The sequence below is a fragment of the Oreochromis aureus genome, linkage group 9, assembly GCF_013358895.1.
Source record: "Oreochromis aureus strain Israel breed Guangdong linkage group 9, ZZ_aureus, whole genome shotgun sequence".
Taxonomy (NCBI): Eukaryota; Metazoa; Chordata; class Actinopteri; order Cichliformes; family Cichlidae; genus Oreochromis; species Oreochromis aureus.
The window spans coordinates 555,044-570,592 of record NC_052950.1 but is presented as its reverse complement, the minus strand read 5'-3'; the positions used below and the strand labels follow the sequence as shown (position 1 = coordinate 570,592).

The 15,549-nt window shown below is 42.4% G+C and overlaps 1 protein-coding gene across 1 annotated transcript in view; it reads left to right on the top strand.

Moving 5' to 3' along the window:
- palmdb (palmdelphin b) overlaps window positions 1–15,549 on the top strand; it is an 80,016-nt gene that overhangs the window by 59,035 nt on the left and 5,432 nt on the right. The window contains exons 6-7 of the mRNA XM_039617716.1: window positions 9,481–11,845; window positions 11,933–12,024. Coding sequence (XP_039473650.1) covers window positions 9,481–11,845; window positions 11,933–12,024 — 2,457 coding nt within the window. The remainder of the gene's footprint in view (window positions 1–9,480; window positions 11,846–11,932; window positions 12,025–15,549) is intronic.

Here is a 15,549-nt window from a genome sequence, read left to right as displayed (position 1 = left end):
CACACACACAAAGTTTACCTTTGTTAGAGTGCAAAGTCACACCAGATTATCGACTTCATCTTCTAACATGGAAATGATGCTGTTTGTTATTGATGTGGATGTAGTGATGCTGCAAGCCTGCACCAGTCTGTGTGTGTGTGTACGTGAGTGTGTGTTTGTGTGTGTCTGTGAGTGTGTGTGTGTGTGTGAGTGAGTGTGTGTGTGTTTGTGTGTGCGGGGGGTCTGTTTAGGGGTTGCTTACCGGTCAGTAAGCAGTGAGGTTAAATTGTGGAGAGATGCTTTTGTTCTTTATGTTGTTGACAGTTTGGACTTGAGTGCTGACGTTACCTGTAAAACTCTCCAGAATTACAGATTTTATTTAGCCTTGTAAGTGAGTGTGCTTGGAGATATGCGCGCTCACTCAGTACTCACAGTTATTCTTATGGAGTGTATACTGGTCTAGGTCTACGTATAGGAAGGAGCCCAGTGAGGTCATTATCTGCATTTCAGATTCAAAACAAGTGTGTGTGTGTGTGTGTGTGTGTGTGTGTGTGTGTGTGTGTGTGTGTGTGTGTGTGTGTGTGTGCGAGGTTGGATGAGTGGCTGTGTTTTAAATTCATTTGTATGAATTCCAATTCAATGATTTTTTCTCATTCTGCAGAAAGTGATTTAATCATCATGTAACAGTACCATCAATGATTGGGAACACGTTGTGTTGCCTCATTTTTATATTGATTAAAAAACTCTGAATAGAAATTCAGCAGCTCATTTGTGTTTTCCTTAAGATGGATACAGGAATTTCATATGCATATATAGGATACACAGTGCTATGAAAAAGCATTTTGCTGATTTGTCACACTTAACACACTTTCTGATCATCAAACAGATTTTAATATCTCTTTAGATAAAAATAACCTGAGTAGATACAAAATGCAGTTTTTCAATGAAAAGGGAAAAAAGCTTAGAAAAAAGGAAAAATGAATTCATCCCTAATAAATGGTTCAGTGGGCAAAGAGCCTGTTTCATGTGATGACAGAGCATCAAACTGAAGTCATTTTGTTTATCTGAGCCATTCAGAGGTGGAGCTGCTGGGGCGTTTCAGATCATCGTCCTGCTCCATAACACAAGTGTGCTTAACCTTCAGGACATGAACTGTTGGAAGGAGACTCGTAGGTTTCTGACATGTTCCTGATTTTCTTTAGATCGTGACACATTACTTGTTGATCTGTTATTCCACTAAACTTTGTCAGAAAGGTTCTATTTAAGTGATTTCTGGAGTCCACAGGTCTGCTAATAATCATACCTGGGTGTAGATCGTGCCAGGCATAATGAATGAAATCATTATGTAAAACTGAAATATGTAAGTGAGACAAATTTGCAAAAAACTAAGAAGTTATGAAAAGGGCAAATGTGTTTTCACAGCACTGTATGTAAACATGTCTGTTCTGGCTGCCACCAACGTGCTGAATGCTTATTATTAACATCATGTGTGTTCGTCTCATCTCTGCCTGCCCTTACCCCATGTTGTCCTGGCAGATGGCTGTGGAGTGATTTGTTATCATAAGTCACACGTGAAGAAAAAAAAACATAATCGGAGCAAATATTTTCATTTCACGAGTGCAACTGCTTGTAACTTCAAAAACCCACACATACAAGTCACATGCACAGAAAGCCAGCGTGTCTGCTCTATGCACTTAGAGAGGAGTCCTGCTCAAAGCCAGGCTCTACTTTTAATGCACAGCTGTCCCATTCATCTGTACAGTATTACATAGCTTTCATGATTTGAAAAAACTAAACGAGGATCAGGTACGTCTAGCTATTGTAAACTCTGGTCAAAATACAGACATTTAGTCTGCAGCAAACACAGCAGACTGAGCATGAGAAACCTGCCCTAGAGTTCAACGTTTTTTTAGATGTTTTTCAGTATTAAAGTAAAGCCAGTGATCAGTACATGCACACGTGCACAACACAAATAACAGTCGCCAGACTTTACCTTCAAAACGTCAACAAATCATCAAAGAGACACAAAGTTACTGATAAGTAGCACAGATCACTCTTTCACAATGATTTTGGATTTTTTCATAAAAGGCAGATATTTCATAGTGAACTCTAATGTTATGTAGCATTAATATAACATTATTTAACTAATAAACTGTGGTGTGATTTGCCCACAGTGAAATAGTTCCAGCTGTGGTTTACAAGTATACAGAGTTTGAAGTATATTTTAACACATAACATTTGTACTTTTACTTCAGTAAAAGTGTCTTTTCACAGAATGTACATATACTATTACTACTTTTATATAGGATTTAGGATAGTTGATAATCAGTATTTTATGGACAGGATTTCTAGGCGCAGCCAAGTGGCGGAGGGCTTTCACTTCGGTGGCCTCAGAATCTCATCTCTGCTTTTTGCGGATGATGTGGTTCTGATGGCTTCATCGGGTGGGGGCCTCCAGCTCGCACTGGAACGGTTCGCAGCCGAGTGTGAAGCAGCGGGAATGAGGATCAGCACCTCCAAATCTGAGGCCATGGTTCTCAGCCGGAAAAGGGTGGAGTGCCCACTCCGGGTCGGGATGAGTTCCTGCCCCAAGTGGAGGAGTTCAAGTATCTCGGGTCTTGTTCGCGAGTGATGGGAGAAGGGAGCCGGAGATCGACAGACGGATTGGTGCTGCGGCTGCAGTGATGCGGACGCTGCACCGGTCCGTCGTGGTGAAGAGGGAGCTGAGTGTAAAAGCGAAGCTCTCAATTTACCGGTCGATCTACGTCCCGACCCTCACCTATGGCCACGAGCTGTGGGTAGTGACCGAAAGAACGAGATCGCGGGTACAAGCGGCAGAAATGAGCTTCCTCCGAAGGGTGGCTGGCCTCTCCCTTAGAGATAGGGTGAGAAGTTCGGCCATCCGGGAGGGGCTCAGAGTAGAGCCGCTGCTCCTCCACATCGAAAGGAGCCAGTTGAGGTGGTTCGGGCATCTGACAAGGATGCCCCTGGGCGCCTCCTGGGTGAGGTGTTCGGGCATGTCCCACCGGGAGGAGGCCCAGGGCAGACCCAGGACGCGCTGGAGAGATTATATCTCTCGGCTGGCCTGGGAACGCCTTGGTGTTCCCCGGATGAGCTGGAGGAGGTGGCTGGGGAGAGGGAGGTCTGGGCTTCTCTGCTTAGGCTGCTGCCCCCGCGACCCGACTTCGGATAAAGCGGATGAGGATGGATGGATGGATGGATGGATAATCAGTATTTGATCAAAGCGTTTTCTGGCTGTTTATGGAAACAATAATTACTAATAACCACAGATCAAAGTACTAACACAAACAGCTCTTTAATAACGGTCCTCTTAGTCTCTTTATGAACACTATTAAGATTTTAAATAAACAAATACACAAACTTATCAAACTTAAATTAAAATAACTATAAGAAATATTTGAGCAGTGACAACAGACAGCAGATAGATGGTTGGCATTTCCCTGTGGACTGTGGGTCAAAGGCAGGATACCAGAGTGATGGATGCACAGACACACTAAAGTTATTCTGCTCTGCAGTCGCACACAGATAGCCACAACACATAAAAACCTAACACAAGTAGCACGCAGTGGCTACAAGCATTGCATGTAATTTGTTCTAATATCCTTCAGATTTACACATGATGACAGCAGAAACCTGTTTAATCAGACAAATGAGCTCCTCATCAAAGAGAGCCAGTCACACCGTCCTCTCCTGTTTCCAGATGAAACACTGGAGCCTGAACCCACAGACAGCTGAGCTCTGGAGCCACATGTGTAGTACTGTGAAGCACACTCACCGGCAACATGAGCACGTCCTCTATCTGATCACATTTTTAAAAATTCAGTTTGGTTAATTCACTAAGAAACAATTTTTCTGCTTTCTTGGGACTGATGCATGCTTCTCGTTATCCTAATTTCTGTCATGTAATCATGGAATAGTGTATAACAGATTAACAGCACAGCAGTGCAGAGGCTTCAGAACTTTAAAGGATTTTTTCATTTCCACAGCTCCACAGCAAACAATACCTGCTGGAAGTTCATATGGAAAACTTTATTTTCCAAATTGGAAACAAATACAGTTTAAGTGCTTATGTTGCTGCCAAGCTGTCATGTGATTTAATGCAGTAACACAAACTGTCCATCAAAGTGATCAGTTACATTAGGACCACCTCTTCCTTTGAGCTTGGCCTCCAAACACTGAACAAGAACGTTAAACTTCAGCAGCACATGCAGACACCTGCCTGCTTCTTGTTGTCACACGTAAAAGATGTCAAAAAGATCGTTAGTCCACAGCTGCACAGCCTTCCCTGATTCTGCTGTTTGTCTTTTTTTTTCTAAGGGTTCGTCTGATGTGAATCCTGTTGTGATTTATAAAAAATAAAATGACTAAATATTAAAAGCCTGAAAGAAATCTGTTGCTGTTATATAAGCTGAACACCACTGCTGAAAGACTTCAAGGTCTTTCTTTTCTTCCAGATTTAAACCAATCACAGGTTAGCCCTTTGTGGAGGAAAAATCCTCATGACACGTTTCTGCATGTGTCAAACCCCACAATTATAAATGTGACATTTAAAGAAGAACCAAATGTTTGAGAGGTTGCTCAAGAAGTGTGGAAATAAATGGTTTAATGATAAGTAGACATTTATTTAAGATGATTACTCGAAAAGCTCTGTTTTCTTTCTTGGTTTTAGATACACAGTTGTATACAAATGGATTAGCATTTCATTTTATTGAAATCCAGTAGTTAATCCTGTAATTAATACTACTGTAAATTAATGCTGTAATCCATACTAAAGCACCTCAAGGTAACTTTGATTTGGCACTATATAAATAAAACCAAATTAATTTGAATTTATATTTGAGCTAAAGACCCGGAAATAATACAGAGAAAAAACAGAAAACCCCAACAATTAAATGACCCCCTATGAGCAAGCACTTTGGCAACAGTGGGAAAGAAAAACCCCCATTTTATCAGGAAGAAACCTCCGGCAGAACCAGGCTCAGGGAGAGAGCCATGGCCGACTGGGGATGAGGGGAGGACAAAGCCACTGCTTAGAGATCTCATGTACAGCCAGTGTTCTGTGTACAGAGGAGGACAGTTTGCTGAATGTTTGATAAAATGAAAATCATCAAAACAATGAATGAAGGAATGTCTTTTTCAGAATCATTAAAACACCCCATAATTCCTTCAAACATACAGAATTAATGCCAGCGGCAGTGAACTCTGTTCTGGCCTAACATCATACTTCCTGTTAAAAGGGGGTGTTTCTTTCCCACTGTCACCAAGGTGGTGTGGTAGTTGCGTTAGTTTTTCCCAACAATTACAATCCTTCTATAGATGCAACACATATATGGTGCTGATGAAATGCATCTGAGAGAACATGAAAAAGAACAACACAGCTGGATTCAAAACATTTTTGTACTTCCTTTTTAAAAAGGAAAAGGAAATTTGGGGATTTCACAAAATCTATCCAACACATCCGTGACTATTGTTGAGTTTATTTTTTATACTAACATGAAGAATGCTTTCAGAAAACAAACCCATCTGTATCAACTGAATATAAAAAAACACACAAAGCTGTGCATCCAGTGGTCAGATAATCAGATAGTTATTTGTCTTGTGTTCTCTGACTGCTTCCAACACTTTTGTAGAGTGTCCTACAAACCCCAGCATTACAGCTACTAGATGGATTTGTTCCAGTGCAGCTAACCAACAATGAAGAACTAATTACTGCTCAAAGAGATGATGAAAGTGACAATCAGACTGGACAGTATATCCTTGCCTTTTTTTTAAACACAAAGCTTATTGCTACAGCCAGGGATGAACTAAAAGTGACGCCCGTCAACTGCTTTTTAGTTTTAGCTTCCCTGTTTTCCACTAGAGTCTAGGTTCTGTCATTAACATCAGCTGTAACCATCCACCGACATTGTGTATTGTCTTAGATCCAGCTTGTGTTAAATCTGTGACAGGTTTTAGTGTAGGGCTCCATGATGTAAATTAGACTTAATACATGTCGTGTTTCGTGTCCACTTTAAGTACAGCACTGCTTCCAGTCACATTTAACAGGCTGCTGATGAGTTGTTGCGGGGGAGGTGGAAGTGGAGGAGGTGACAGCTGAGCATTGCAGTATAAGTGCCAGGCCTTTCAGTGGTTACCATAGCACCAAGTCTGTCGCATTCATGTGTCGTTATAGGAGAGTGTGTGTGTGTGTGTGTGTGTGTGTGTGTGTGTGTGTGTGTGTGTGTGTGTGTGTGTGTGAAACCTTCCACTGGCAGTCTTTGCCACTGTGACTATGCAACTGCAGACGAAACCAGATAGAAAGCAATTTGTTTCATGGTCCAGGAAGGTAAGATAAGACTGAAACACAAAGACGGGATATTCCAGAAACACTGAACTCAGCTTTGAGGACCTGAATATTACAAAGTGACTAAAGTACAATTAAATATTACTCCTTGTTGGTCCCAACAACATGATTTAAGATGACCTCATTCAAAGTACAATCGGGAGGCATTTTAGCCACATGTTAAACAAGCATCGCTAACAGAACCTAAAACCTATAAAGGGCTGCGATCCCAAACCATACCCCACCTCGAAAAGTTAAACCTTACAACACACCAAGACTACACGGTAAATTTATACAGTTAAAGAAGGAAAAGAGAGGCATAAAGTTCACAAGTTTTATTGTCAAAGTTTCTAAGGACCTGTAGGACTTCCCAGTGAGCAAACAGGTGTTGGCCAGCATGTGAAGCATCCTTTAAAATATTTTCTCACTCTGGAAAGTTACGGCCGGTGTTGGCAGTATCGTCCAAGAAGATGCAGCTGATGATATTTTGTGCTATTTATACTCTTTGAAGAGCCATTTTTGTCTCCTGCTAGACGGAAAGAAAAACTCAATTTGTTTCTTGGTTTTGATTCATTATTTTCTGTCTATATACATACGTTGCCTACCTCGTTTGTAGCAAGTAGCTGACTGAGTTATTCTTGCCTTCTTATCAGCTCACAGCAGTCTGGCCATCCTCCTCTGACTTCTGACATGAACGGGGGGAACTGCTGCTCACTGAATATTTTCTCATTTCAGACCATTCCCATGGTTATACATCAATAGTGTCTGAATTACTCATAGCAGCTCGTCTGCATCAACAATCATCTTTCTTCTTTATGCTGATGCTTGGTTTGAACTTCAGCGAGCTGTCTCAACTGTAGCTACATGCCTACACACTTTGAGTTGCTGCTCTTTTCAGACTGTATATATTTTCTTTGTCTGTTTTCTCATGCATATAGTTCCACATGTATCATTTGCTTCTCTCAGTGCTATCAGTTTTGTTTCAAAAAATCCTTCACGTTTCATTTTTCTGTCTGAACAGTTGAAGACCAACTCTGAGGCAATCACACAAGTTACCATCATGTGTGGAATATACCAAGGTGATGCACTGTTCCCCGCTGTTGATCTGCACAGGCCTCAGCCCTCTAAGCCAGCAGTCCCCAACACCCGGGCCATGGGCCTTGAGAGTTGAGCCTCGGGTGTGAAATTTATGGTTTTCAGGGTTTTTACTGTTAACTCGGTTTCCCTGGGTCTTTCCCGTGTTGTAGTTGTGTCTTATTTTGAAAGAAATGTTTACACGTTACCATAGCGACCAGAGAGCATTGAGGGGCAGAGAGGAGGATGTTACTCTCAATGTTGTTGGTGCATTTCAGGAGGACGCTGCTAATAAAGTTACACAATCACACAGTGAATTCACGTTTATTTACAAAATACTGCAGTTTTTGTCTTGGTGGTATCATTTTATTTTGTTGTATTTATGTGCGACACCTTAAAGGCCGGTCCGCGAAAATATTGTCTGACATTAAACCCGTCCGTGGCGCAAAAAGGTTGGGGACCGCTGCTCTAAGCCAGCCCATCACTGAGAGTGGATATAGATTCAGGAGTGGAGTAACCATCTGCAGCCTGTAGAAAAATGTACCGAGACAGTCTTGTTAAAATCTGCTGCTATCTACCAGGGTGATGAAGACGAAATGAGGGTGGATGTTTCTGCAGTTGCCTCAGGGTGCTTTATTTTGTAAGGTAACGACCCTACAACAATACAAAGAAAACAGAGAAAACCCAACAATCATATTGTGCCCCTTTGAGCAAGCACTTTGGTGACAGTGGGAAGAAAAAACTCCTTTTGAACAGGAAAAAACCTCTGGCAGAACCAGGCTTAGGTTCTGCTGCAACAGGAGAAAGACACCCTGTGGAAGGGAGCCAGAGATGAATGATAACTAATGACTAAATACAGAGTGCTGTATAAACACATAGGGAGTTGACAAGGTGAGGGCCCTGACAGTGGCCATAGTAGTTGTATTGGTTATCAGAATCAGAATACTTCATTAATCTCTAAGGAAATGATGTGGGTTACAGTTGCTCCAAGACCATAACAGACTAAACTAATTAAATAATACAATATGTTACAGAGTTTACAAATTTAAAAAATAACGCTAATATATACAAATTGCTCAATTGTGTGTATTACCCACAGGATGATATGGTACTATAAGGTCATTGAAATAGGATGAGGCCTGATTATTCAACACCTTCTATTCAATGAGAAGTATTTTAAAATGTGTGTGGCAGAATGGGCCAAGATCACATCAGAGCACTGCATGTGACTAGTTTCTCCATACAGGAGGAAGCTTGAAGCTGCCGTCATCAACAAAGGCTTTTGTGCAAAGGATTAAATAAATTTTAGTAAGCATGTTCAATATCTTTTTTGTGTGTTATTTCTAATTACAGTTTTAATGACAGGAAAGTTTGCAGCTTAAATACATGCACAATTTATGCTATCCTTCAGTGGCAAAGCTAAGAAGGCACTGCTGTGGCTGATATTTTGAATGTTAATGTATGTAGGAAGTACCATACTGACATTTGTAATCGCAGTGCTCACTTTGTCTATTTGTTTAACAAACATATTTACACGGACAGACGTGCACACACAGACACACAGGGAGGGTTTAAAGTCTCTTGTATTGTACACATTTCTGTCACACTGTTTATACTTTATTTGTCTTTATTATTTGGTTACTTGTTTAACTAAACAGCATATATAGGGCTTATGGTCTGAACATGCTACATTTTCCTATGACATTATTTAGCAAAAACACTGCAAACATGACTTGATTTTTTTTTGACAGATAAAGCTGCAACACAAGATTTAAGACACATTTCCTGATGTAGCAGCAATCAGCCCCTGCAAAGCTTACTTAAAGTGTGTGGTGGTACCCAGATCCAGTCCTGTAGTCTTACATAAGAGGTAGACATAATAGACAAAAAAACCCTCTAATTTAGCTGTTTTTTATATGCTGCCTGTCTTTCTGCACAGAACAACAGAGGAAACAGAGAAATGAATTCCAACACACATGCACCTATATATGTCTGTGTGTGTGTATTTATGGCTAAAACAAACAAACAGCAATTCTCCGTTCTAAAAAACAAATCTTTCCTTCTCTTATTCTCTTTTTACTCAGAAAGCTACCTCAGTGGATAGAGAGGCAGATGGAAAGGAACTGAATAAAGGTTGCAGCACAGCTGAGGATCACAACTCCATGTCCATCACCATGGAAACAACAGAACAATCAGCGTTGGAGATGGATTGTGAAGTGGATGTTGGTATGGCTGATTCACCTAAGCAACAGGATTTCATTGCAGATGACAAGCTCGTTTATTCAGCAACACCGCCATTAGTCTCAGAGTCCCCGTTGGAAATGGTAACGCTCGACACTTTATTAACTGACATGCCAAGCAGTAGAGACGGGAATGACAAGCTTGACTGCTCTGACCCCAATGTCTGCACTGAAACGGCTTGTCAGAATCAAAAAGAAGCTTTGATTTTGGAGCCGGGCTGTGAAGAGCTCAGCAGGAATGAATCAGTCACCTCATCTGTGTCCGACCCACTCTCCAGTGTAGACAGTGTGTGTGAGAATGACCCCCAACATAAGAGGAGGAAGACACCAGAACAAGACCCTGAGCTAGAACAAGATGCTGTACCAGTACAAAGCCCAGAGCCTGGTGAAGATCCTGAGGAACTAAGTCTTGAACTACAGCAATACCCTGAGCCAGAGCCGTTCCCAGAATCAGCGCAATTCCCTGAACCAGTGCTAGACCCTGAGCTAGAGCCATTCCCAGAATCAATGCAATTCCCTGAACCAGTGCTAGACCCTGAGCTAGAGCCATTCCCAGAATCAATGCAATTCCCTGAACCAGTGCTAGACCCTGAGCTAGAGCCATTCCCAGAATCAATGCAATTCCCTGAACCAGTGCTAGACCCTGAGCTAGATCAGTATCCTGACACAGAGCCTGGGGCTGTTGACAATTATCTGCATTCTAAACAAGATGGCTATCTAAATCTGGAAATATATAAAGACCCAGAGGCCCAAGAACTCATATTAGAACCATCCGTCAAAGAGGAGTCTATGTTAGCACAGTGCATTAGAGAAGAAGCTTTGTCAGATGTCTCCACTGAATCCTGCCATGAACCTGGTCCTGATGAAATGGAAGAATGCCTGAGAGTTGAGATTGCAGCAGCTTCCTCAGATAGTGAGACGGATGAAAAATGGAGAACAATATTCTCCTCTTCTATTAATAAAGAAGATGATGATTCATATTTGGATAGTCTTCAGTTGAGTGCCCAGGAGCTCTTTGTACAAAAAGCTGAGATGACAGGTGTTGAAGAGCAAGACAGCAACACTTTTCATGAAGTGTGTTTTGAGGTCCCGCAAGTGGAAGACGTTCTCGAACAGCCTGAGGTTAACATTCCTTTTCCCAGCCCTTCACAAGAGGTTAAATATAACCCGTTAGGCCTTCAAGGCTTGTCTAAAATATCTGAAGATGAGAGTGAGAATGGTAAAGATGCTAATTATAACCACATCATTCACCAACCACACATCAGTGTAGATGCAGTCAAGAAGCTACCTAAAGACTTCTGTGTGATACAGGAAACCAAGAGTGAGAATGTTAGTACAGAGCACGTGGACTTCCAGCTGGCTCGTAAACAGTGGCGGGAAATGGAGGAACAAACCAAAAACAAGGTAGTCTTACCTACAACCAAGCAGCTGAGCTTCCACGGCAGCCACAGCTTCATGTACACTCCAGTACGCAACATTGACAGACCTCACAAGAAAGCACATGATCTGGAAAACTTAGATCTGGTTGGGGAGTATCCTCACACCCAATTTAGCCCCTGCTCAGAGGATTCTGGTTTGGATGATTCCAGTTACAGGTCCCCTTATGATGACCAAGAAACAGTTGAAAGGGATATTCGCATATCACTGGAGAGGGAAGAAAATTTCAAAAGGGAGAGGGGCCTTTCCAGGATGGGCAAATCCACTGATTGTGCACCATCAAGAAGTATTCCTAGATCAATAAGCACTCCATTGACGCCGTCATTCATCATCACCTCCTCACCTACCAAGGAACCATCGAAACATGAAATGTCAGCGAACAATGTAATTATTCTGGACCCTAGCAATGATTTTACCTCTAGTCCCAGGCATGTTAAAGACAACATGAAAGCTCAGTCTAGTGAGTGGCACTCCAAAGAGACCAGCTCCAGTGTCATCATCCTGGAGACGTCCAATTTGATTATTCGCAGTGCCTCTGAGTTCTCTCTCAGTAAAGCATGTGAGCAGCCCCAGGAAAAAATGTTCCTGAACAACCCATTTTTCAAACTACGTTCAAGAAGCACAATATCCTTGGTGGATGAAGAGATCAAGATGGTAAAGCAGAGGGAGGATGAGCTAAAAAAGGAGAGGGAAAATCTGTATGCCAAAGACAGGTTCAGTGCAGAAAGAGTATTGTCAAATCGCATGGAAACGTTGACCTTTAATAACTCAGGTATGCTAGCATTATATTCACCATGCATGTTTTTTCCTCCATTTGCGTACATTAAAGCTAATTATCAATTGTGGTGTTTCTTATTAGTTGATGTTCCTGTGAAATGCAAGTCGTCTCCATCTTCACCAATGAAAACCACCCACAGGATGGATCGTGCTGCTCTATCGTGTGATCACAGAGTGAGTTCTTGATAAAACATCGTTGAATTTTTTTTCATCAACCAAAACATGCAATTTCATGCTTTGCATTTTGTATTTGTATTGTCATTATGAAACCTGACACTGGATAAATAAGCTCAAATAAAATGTGCTTATTGTCTCATTTATAGTGTAAATAAGATATGAGGTGATTGTTTGTGTGTTTTCATAAATACAATTTTTTTATTGTAATTCTTGGTTAATTCCGGCATTTACTAAGTAATTTGTGTGACCTCACCTCTCGTGAGGACTATTTTTGCCTTATAAAGATTTATAAATAAAATGAAAGTGCCTGGATTAATGTCTCTCTGGCCTGTGTCCAGACATGTTGACACCGCTGCAAGTGATGTCGCATAGAAGGAACAGCAAGTTCAATCTCTGTCTCTGGGAAAAAAAGGGGGTTTGTATCCTAGGGAGATCTCAACAGGAGAAAAAACTGTGCGGATGAGGTGTGAGAGATGTGTACATACTCCACCCAGACGAGATATGATGACCAAGTTGATGGATTGTTGGAAGTGAGGCAGTGAAGCGTAGCCCCCAGCTCCTGATTCATCCATTCCGTTTGGCCGTTGGTCTGGGGATGATATCTGGAACTGAGACTGACCAGGGCTCTGTGATGTTCAATGTCTTCAGATTGAAGTACAGGAGAAATATCTGTCGTTTAAAAAGATTTAATTTGCTTTGGCAGTTGGAATTATAAGTTACAGCGCTGGACCTCCATGTGAATACATCCATCTGTCTTCACACAAAGGACAACCCTGGATTGGGCTGTATCGTTTTTATAACCCAACAATAACACACTATTATTATGACTGTCTTCTTCCCCAAACCATCCTGATGTCTCCATTTGGCCTCCTCTGTGCTCACGACCCTCGTTATCTGCTTCTCTTTCCTGGAATGACAAGACAGAAAAGAAAGCACCTCCCTGCCTAGCCTTGATCATTTTTATATTATCCTACTAGTGTTTCTATTTATCTAGATCAGTACATTCTGTTCGGACTCCCTTTGGCCCAGCAAATATCCTTCTAACCATTATCTAGTGTGACGTGTAAGCATGTAGCAAAACCCTGTGCTTCCCCGTCAGTTCTCAATATTTGGACTGACAAGCACTTCCTCTGTACTTTGTGCTGTCTAACTACATTCACACACATTCATACTCAGATGGATGCATCGGAGAGCAACTTGGGGTTAGCATGTTGCCCAAGGATACTTGGCATGCAGACTAGAGGAGCCAGGGATCAAACCACCAACCTTCCGATCAGTAGGTGACCTGCTCTACCTCCTGAGCCACAGCCACCCCAGTCCAGTCCAGTCATGCTGCTGAATGACGTTTTAGATCCTCAAAACACGGAGTGCCAACTTGTTTATGAGCACATTGCGTTGTGTATATAAAAATAATAAAAACAGCTTTAATTAATCATTTTAAACCCTAACAGCTCCCAATGCTGATCAGAAGGACTTCCACACCTGTGAAGTAAACTGAGGACCTCGACCAGACAGGATCTCCACTGGAATTCCGTGGAGTCGGAAAACATGATCTGTCAATAGTTTAGCTGTCTCAACAGCTGATGGCAGTTTGTCCAATGCTAAAGGTGGGCTGAATTAGAAAACCTATCCACACTGGTGAGTATTACAGTTTTTCCAGAGGAAGTGGGAAAACCAGTAACAAAATCCAGGGCTATGTGGAACAGAATCTGTGTGGAATGGCTAGTGGTTGGAGAAACCCAAACAAGAGTGTTGTGGTGTTTATTGCAGGCAAGCTACTATGTACTCTCTCACGTCCTTTTCTAGTGAATCCAACCAAAAGTGACGGCGAAGCAAAGATTCCGTTCACTTTGCACTTTTTTTCTTTGCAAACTCCTTTGACCAAAGATATGGTCCCACTCATCCCAGGATGAAAGGAAAACTGGAAGGTATTGATCCAGTGGAGTACTGTGGCACATGTAGCGGTGGGTACAAACTGCCAACCAGGCGGGCCAGTAACTGGGCCAGTTCCTCCTGAAGGGCTTGCTGGATCATGTCCTTGATTCTCCAGGTTAATGCACCCACCCTGCAGGAACCAGGAAGGATGTTGCCGGGCTCAGCAGTACTAGTGTTGGTGGCGAGCTGGCGGTAGAGAGCGTCAGTTTTGACATTTTTGGACCTTGAGCGATAGGACATAGAAAAGTTAAAACGTGCAAAAAATAGTGACCAGTGAGCCTTGACGGGCGTTCAGTCTCTTGGTTGTTCTGATATAGGTTAAGTTCTTGTGATCTGATTCAGCTTCAGGTGACCAAGTGAACGGAACCTTTGCGGACATGAGGTAAGTTACAGGTGCTGCTATCTGACTGTAGTTGTGGATAAAATGGGTAATGTCTGTACAAGTTCGCAAACCCAAGGAACTCTTGAAGGTGCCTGCGAGTGGAAGGAGTGGGCCATTCAGCGACTGCTCAGATTTTGGCAGGGTCCATTTTCACCTGTCCCCCTGCCAGAAAATAACCCAGAAAAATGACGGATGGTGAATGGAACTCGCACTTCTCTGCTTTACATACGGCAGCCGCTGAAACACCATGTGAAAGTGGATTCAATTATCCGGGAGATCCTTGGAAAAAATCTGAATGTCATTGAGGTGGGCAAACACGAAAAGGTTTAGGAAATCTCTGAGAATGTCATTCACTAGTGCCTGAAAAAGTGCTGATGCATTTGTAAGACTGAATGGCATGACTAGGTATTCAAAGTGACCCAGTGGTGAATTAAAAGCTCTCTTCCATTCATCCCCCTCTCTGATGAGGACTAAATGGTAGGTGTTTTTCAGGTCCAGTTTTGTGAAGATGGTGGCACCGTGGATGGGTTCAAACAGATGATGGAATGGCTGCCAGTGAATCCAGAATATAGAACGGAATGGAAGCTAGGACCGGGGAGGCGGTGCGGGGACAGGGATTGGAGATTAATGAAATTAATTGCGCTGAGACTTGAGACTTCTTTCAGCCCTCTCTCCCTCAGGCCATTATCAAGTCTAAGAGAGAGAGAGAGAGAGAGAGAGAGAGAGAGAGACCAGATTCTTGAAGAACTGAGGCATCCTGGGAGGCTAAGTTGTCCCACATCTGATCATTCAGGGCCTGAAGGAAAATACTCTGAAGGGCACGATCGGGTCAGCCTGCCTCAGCTGGTGTGGTGTGAAAATTGATCACAAATTCCATGATGAAGGCGCTTCTCGTCTTCCTTGCCTTAAATTTAAGGGTCTTTTAACAGCTCTGCCCTCAGAGACGGGGTGTGAGAAAGTCTTTTTAAACTCCCCCAAAAACACATCATATGTAGCGATCGGATAACAAGTGAAGTAAGCTTCCCCTCAGCATTCCCTTGAAATACAAGAGCTTCAAAGCATCATCAGGGAAGAAACGCGAAGAGCAACCAAAAACTAATGAGCATTGCAAAAGGAATCCCCCCACACTGGCACAATTCACCTGTGAATGGGTCGGGGGCAAGGGATACTCTCTAAACACCGGCGTCATAGAAAACAATGTTGGT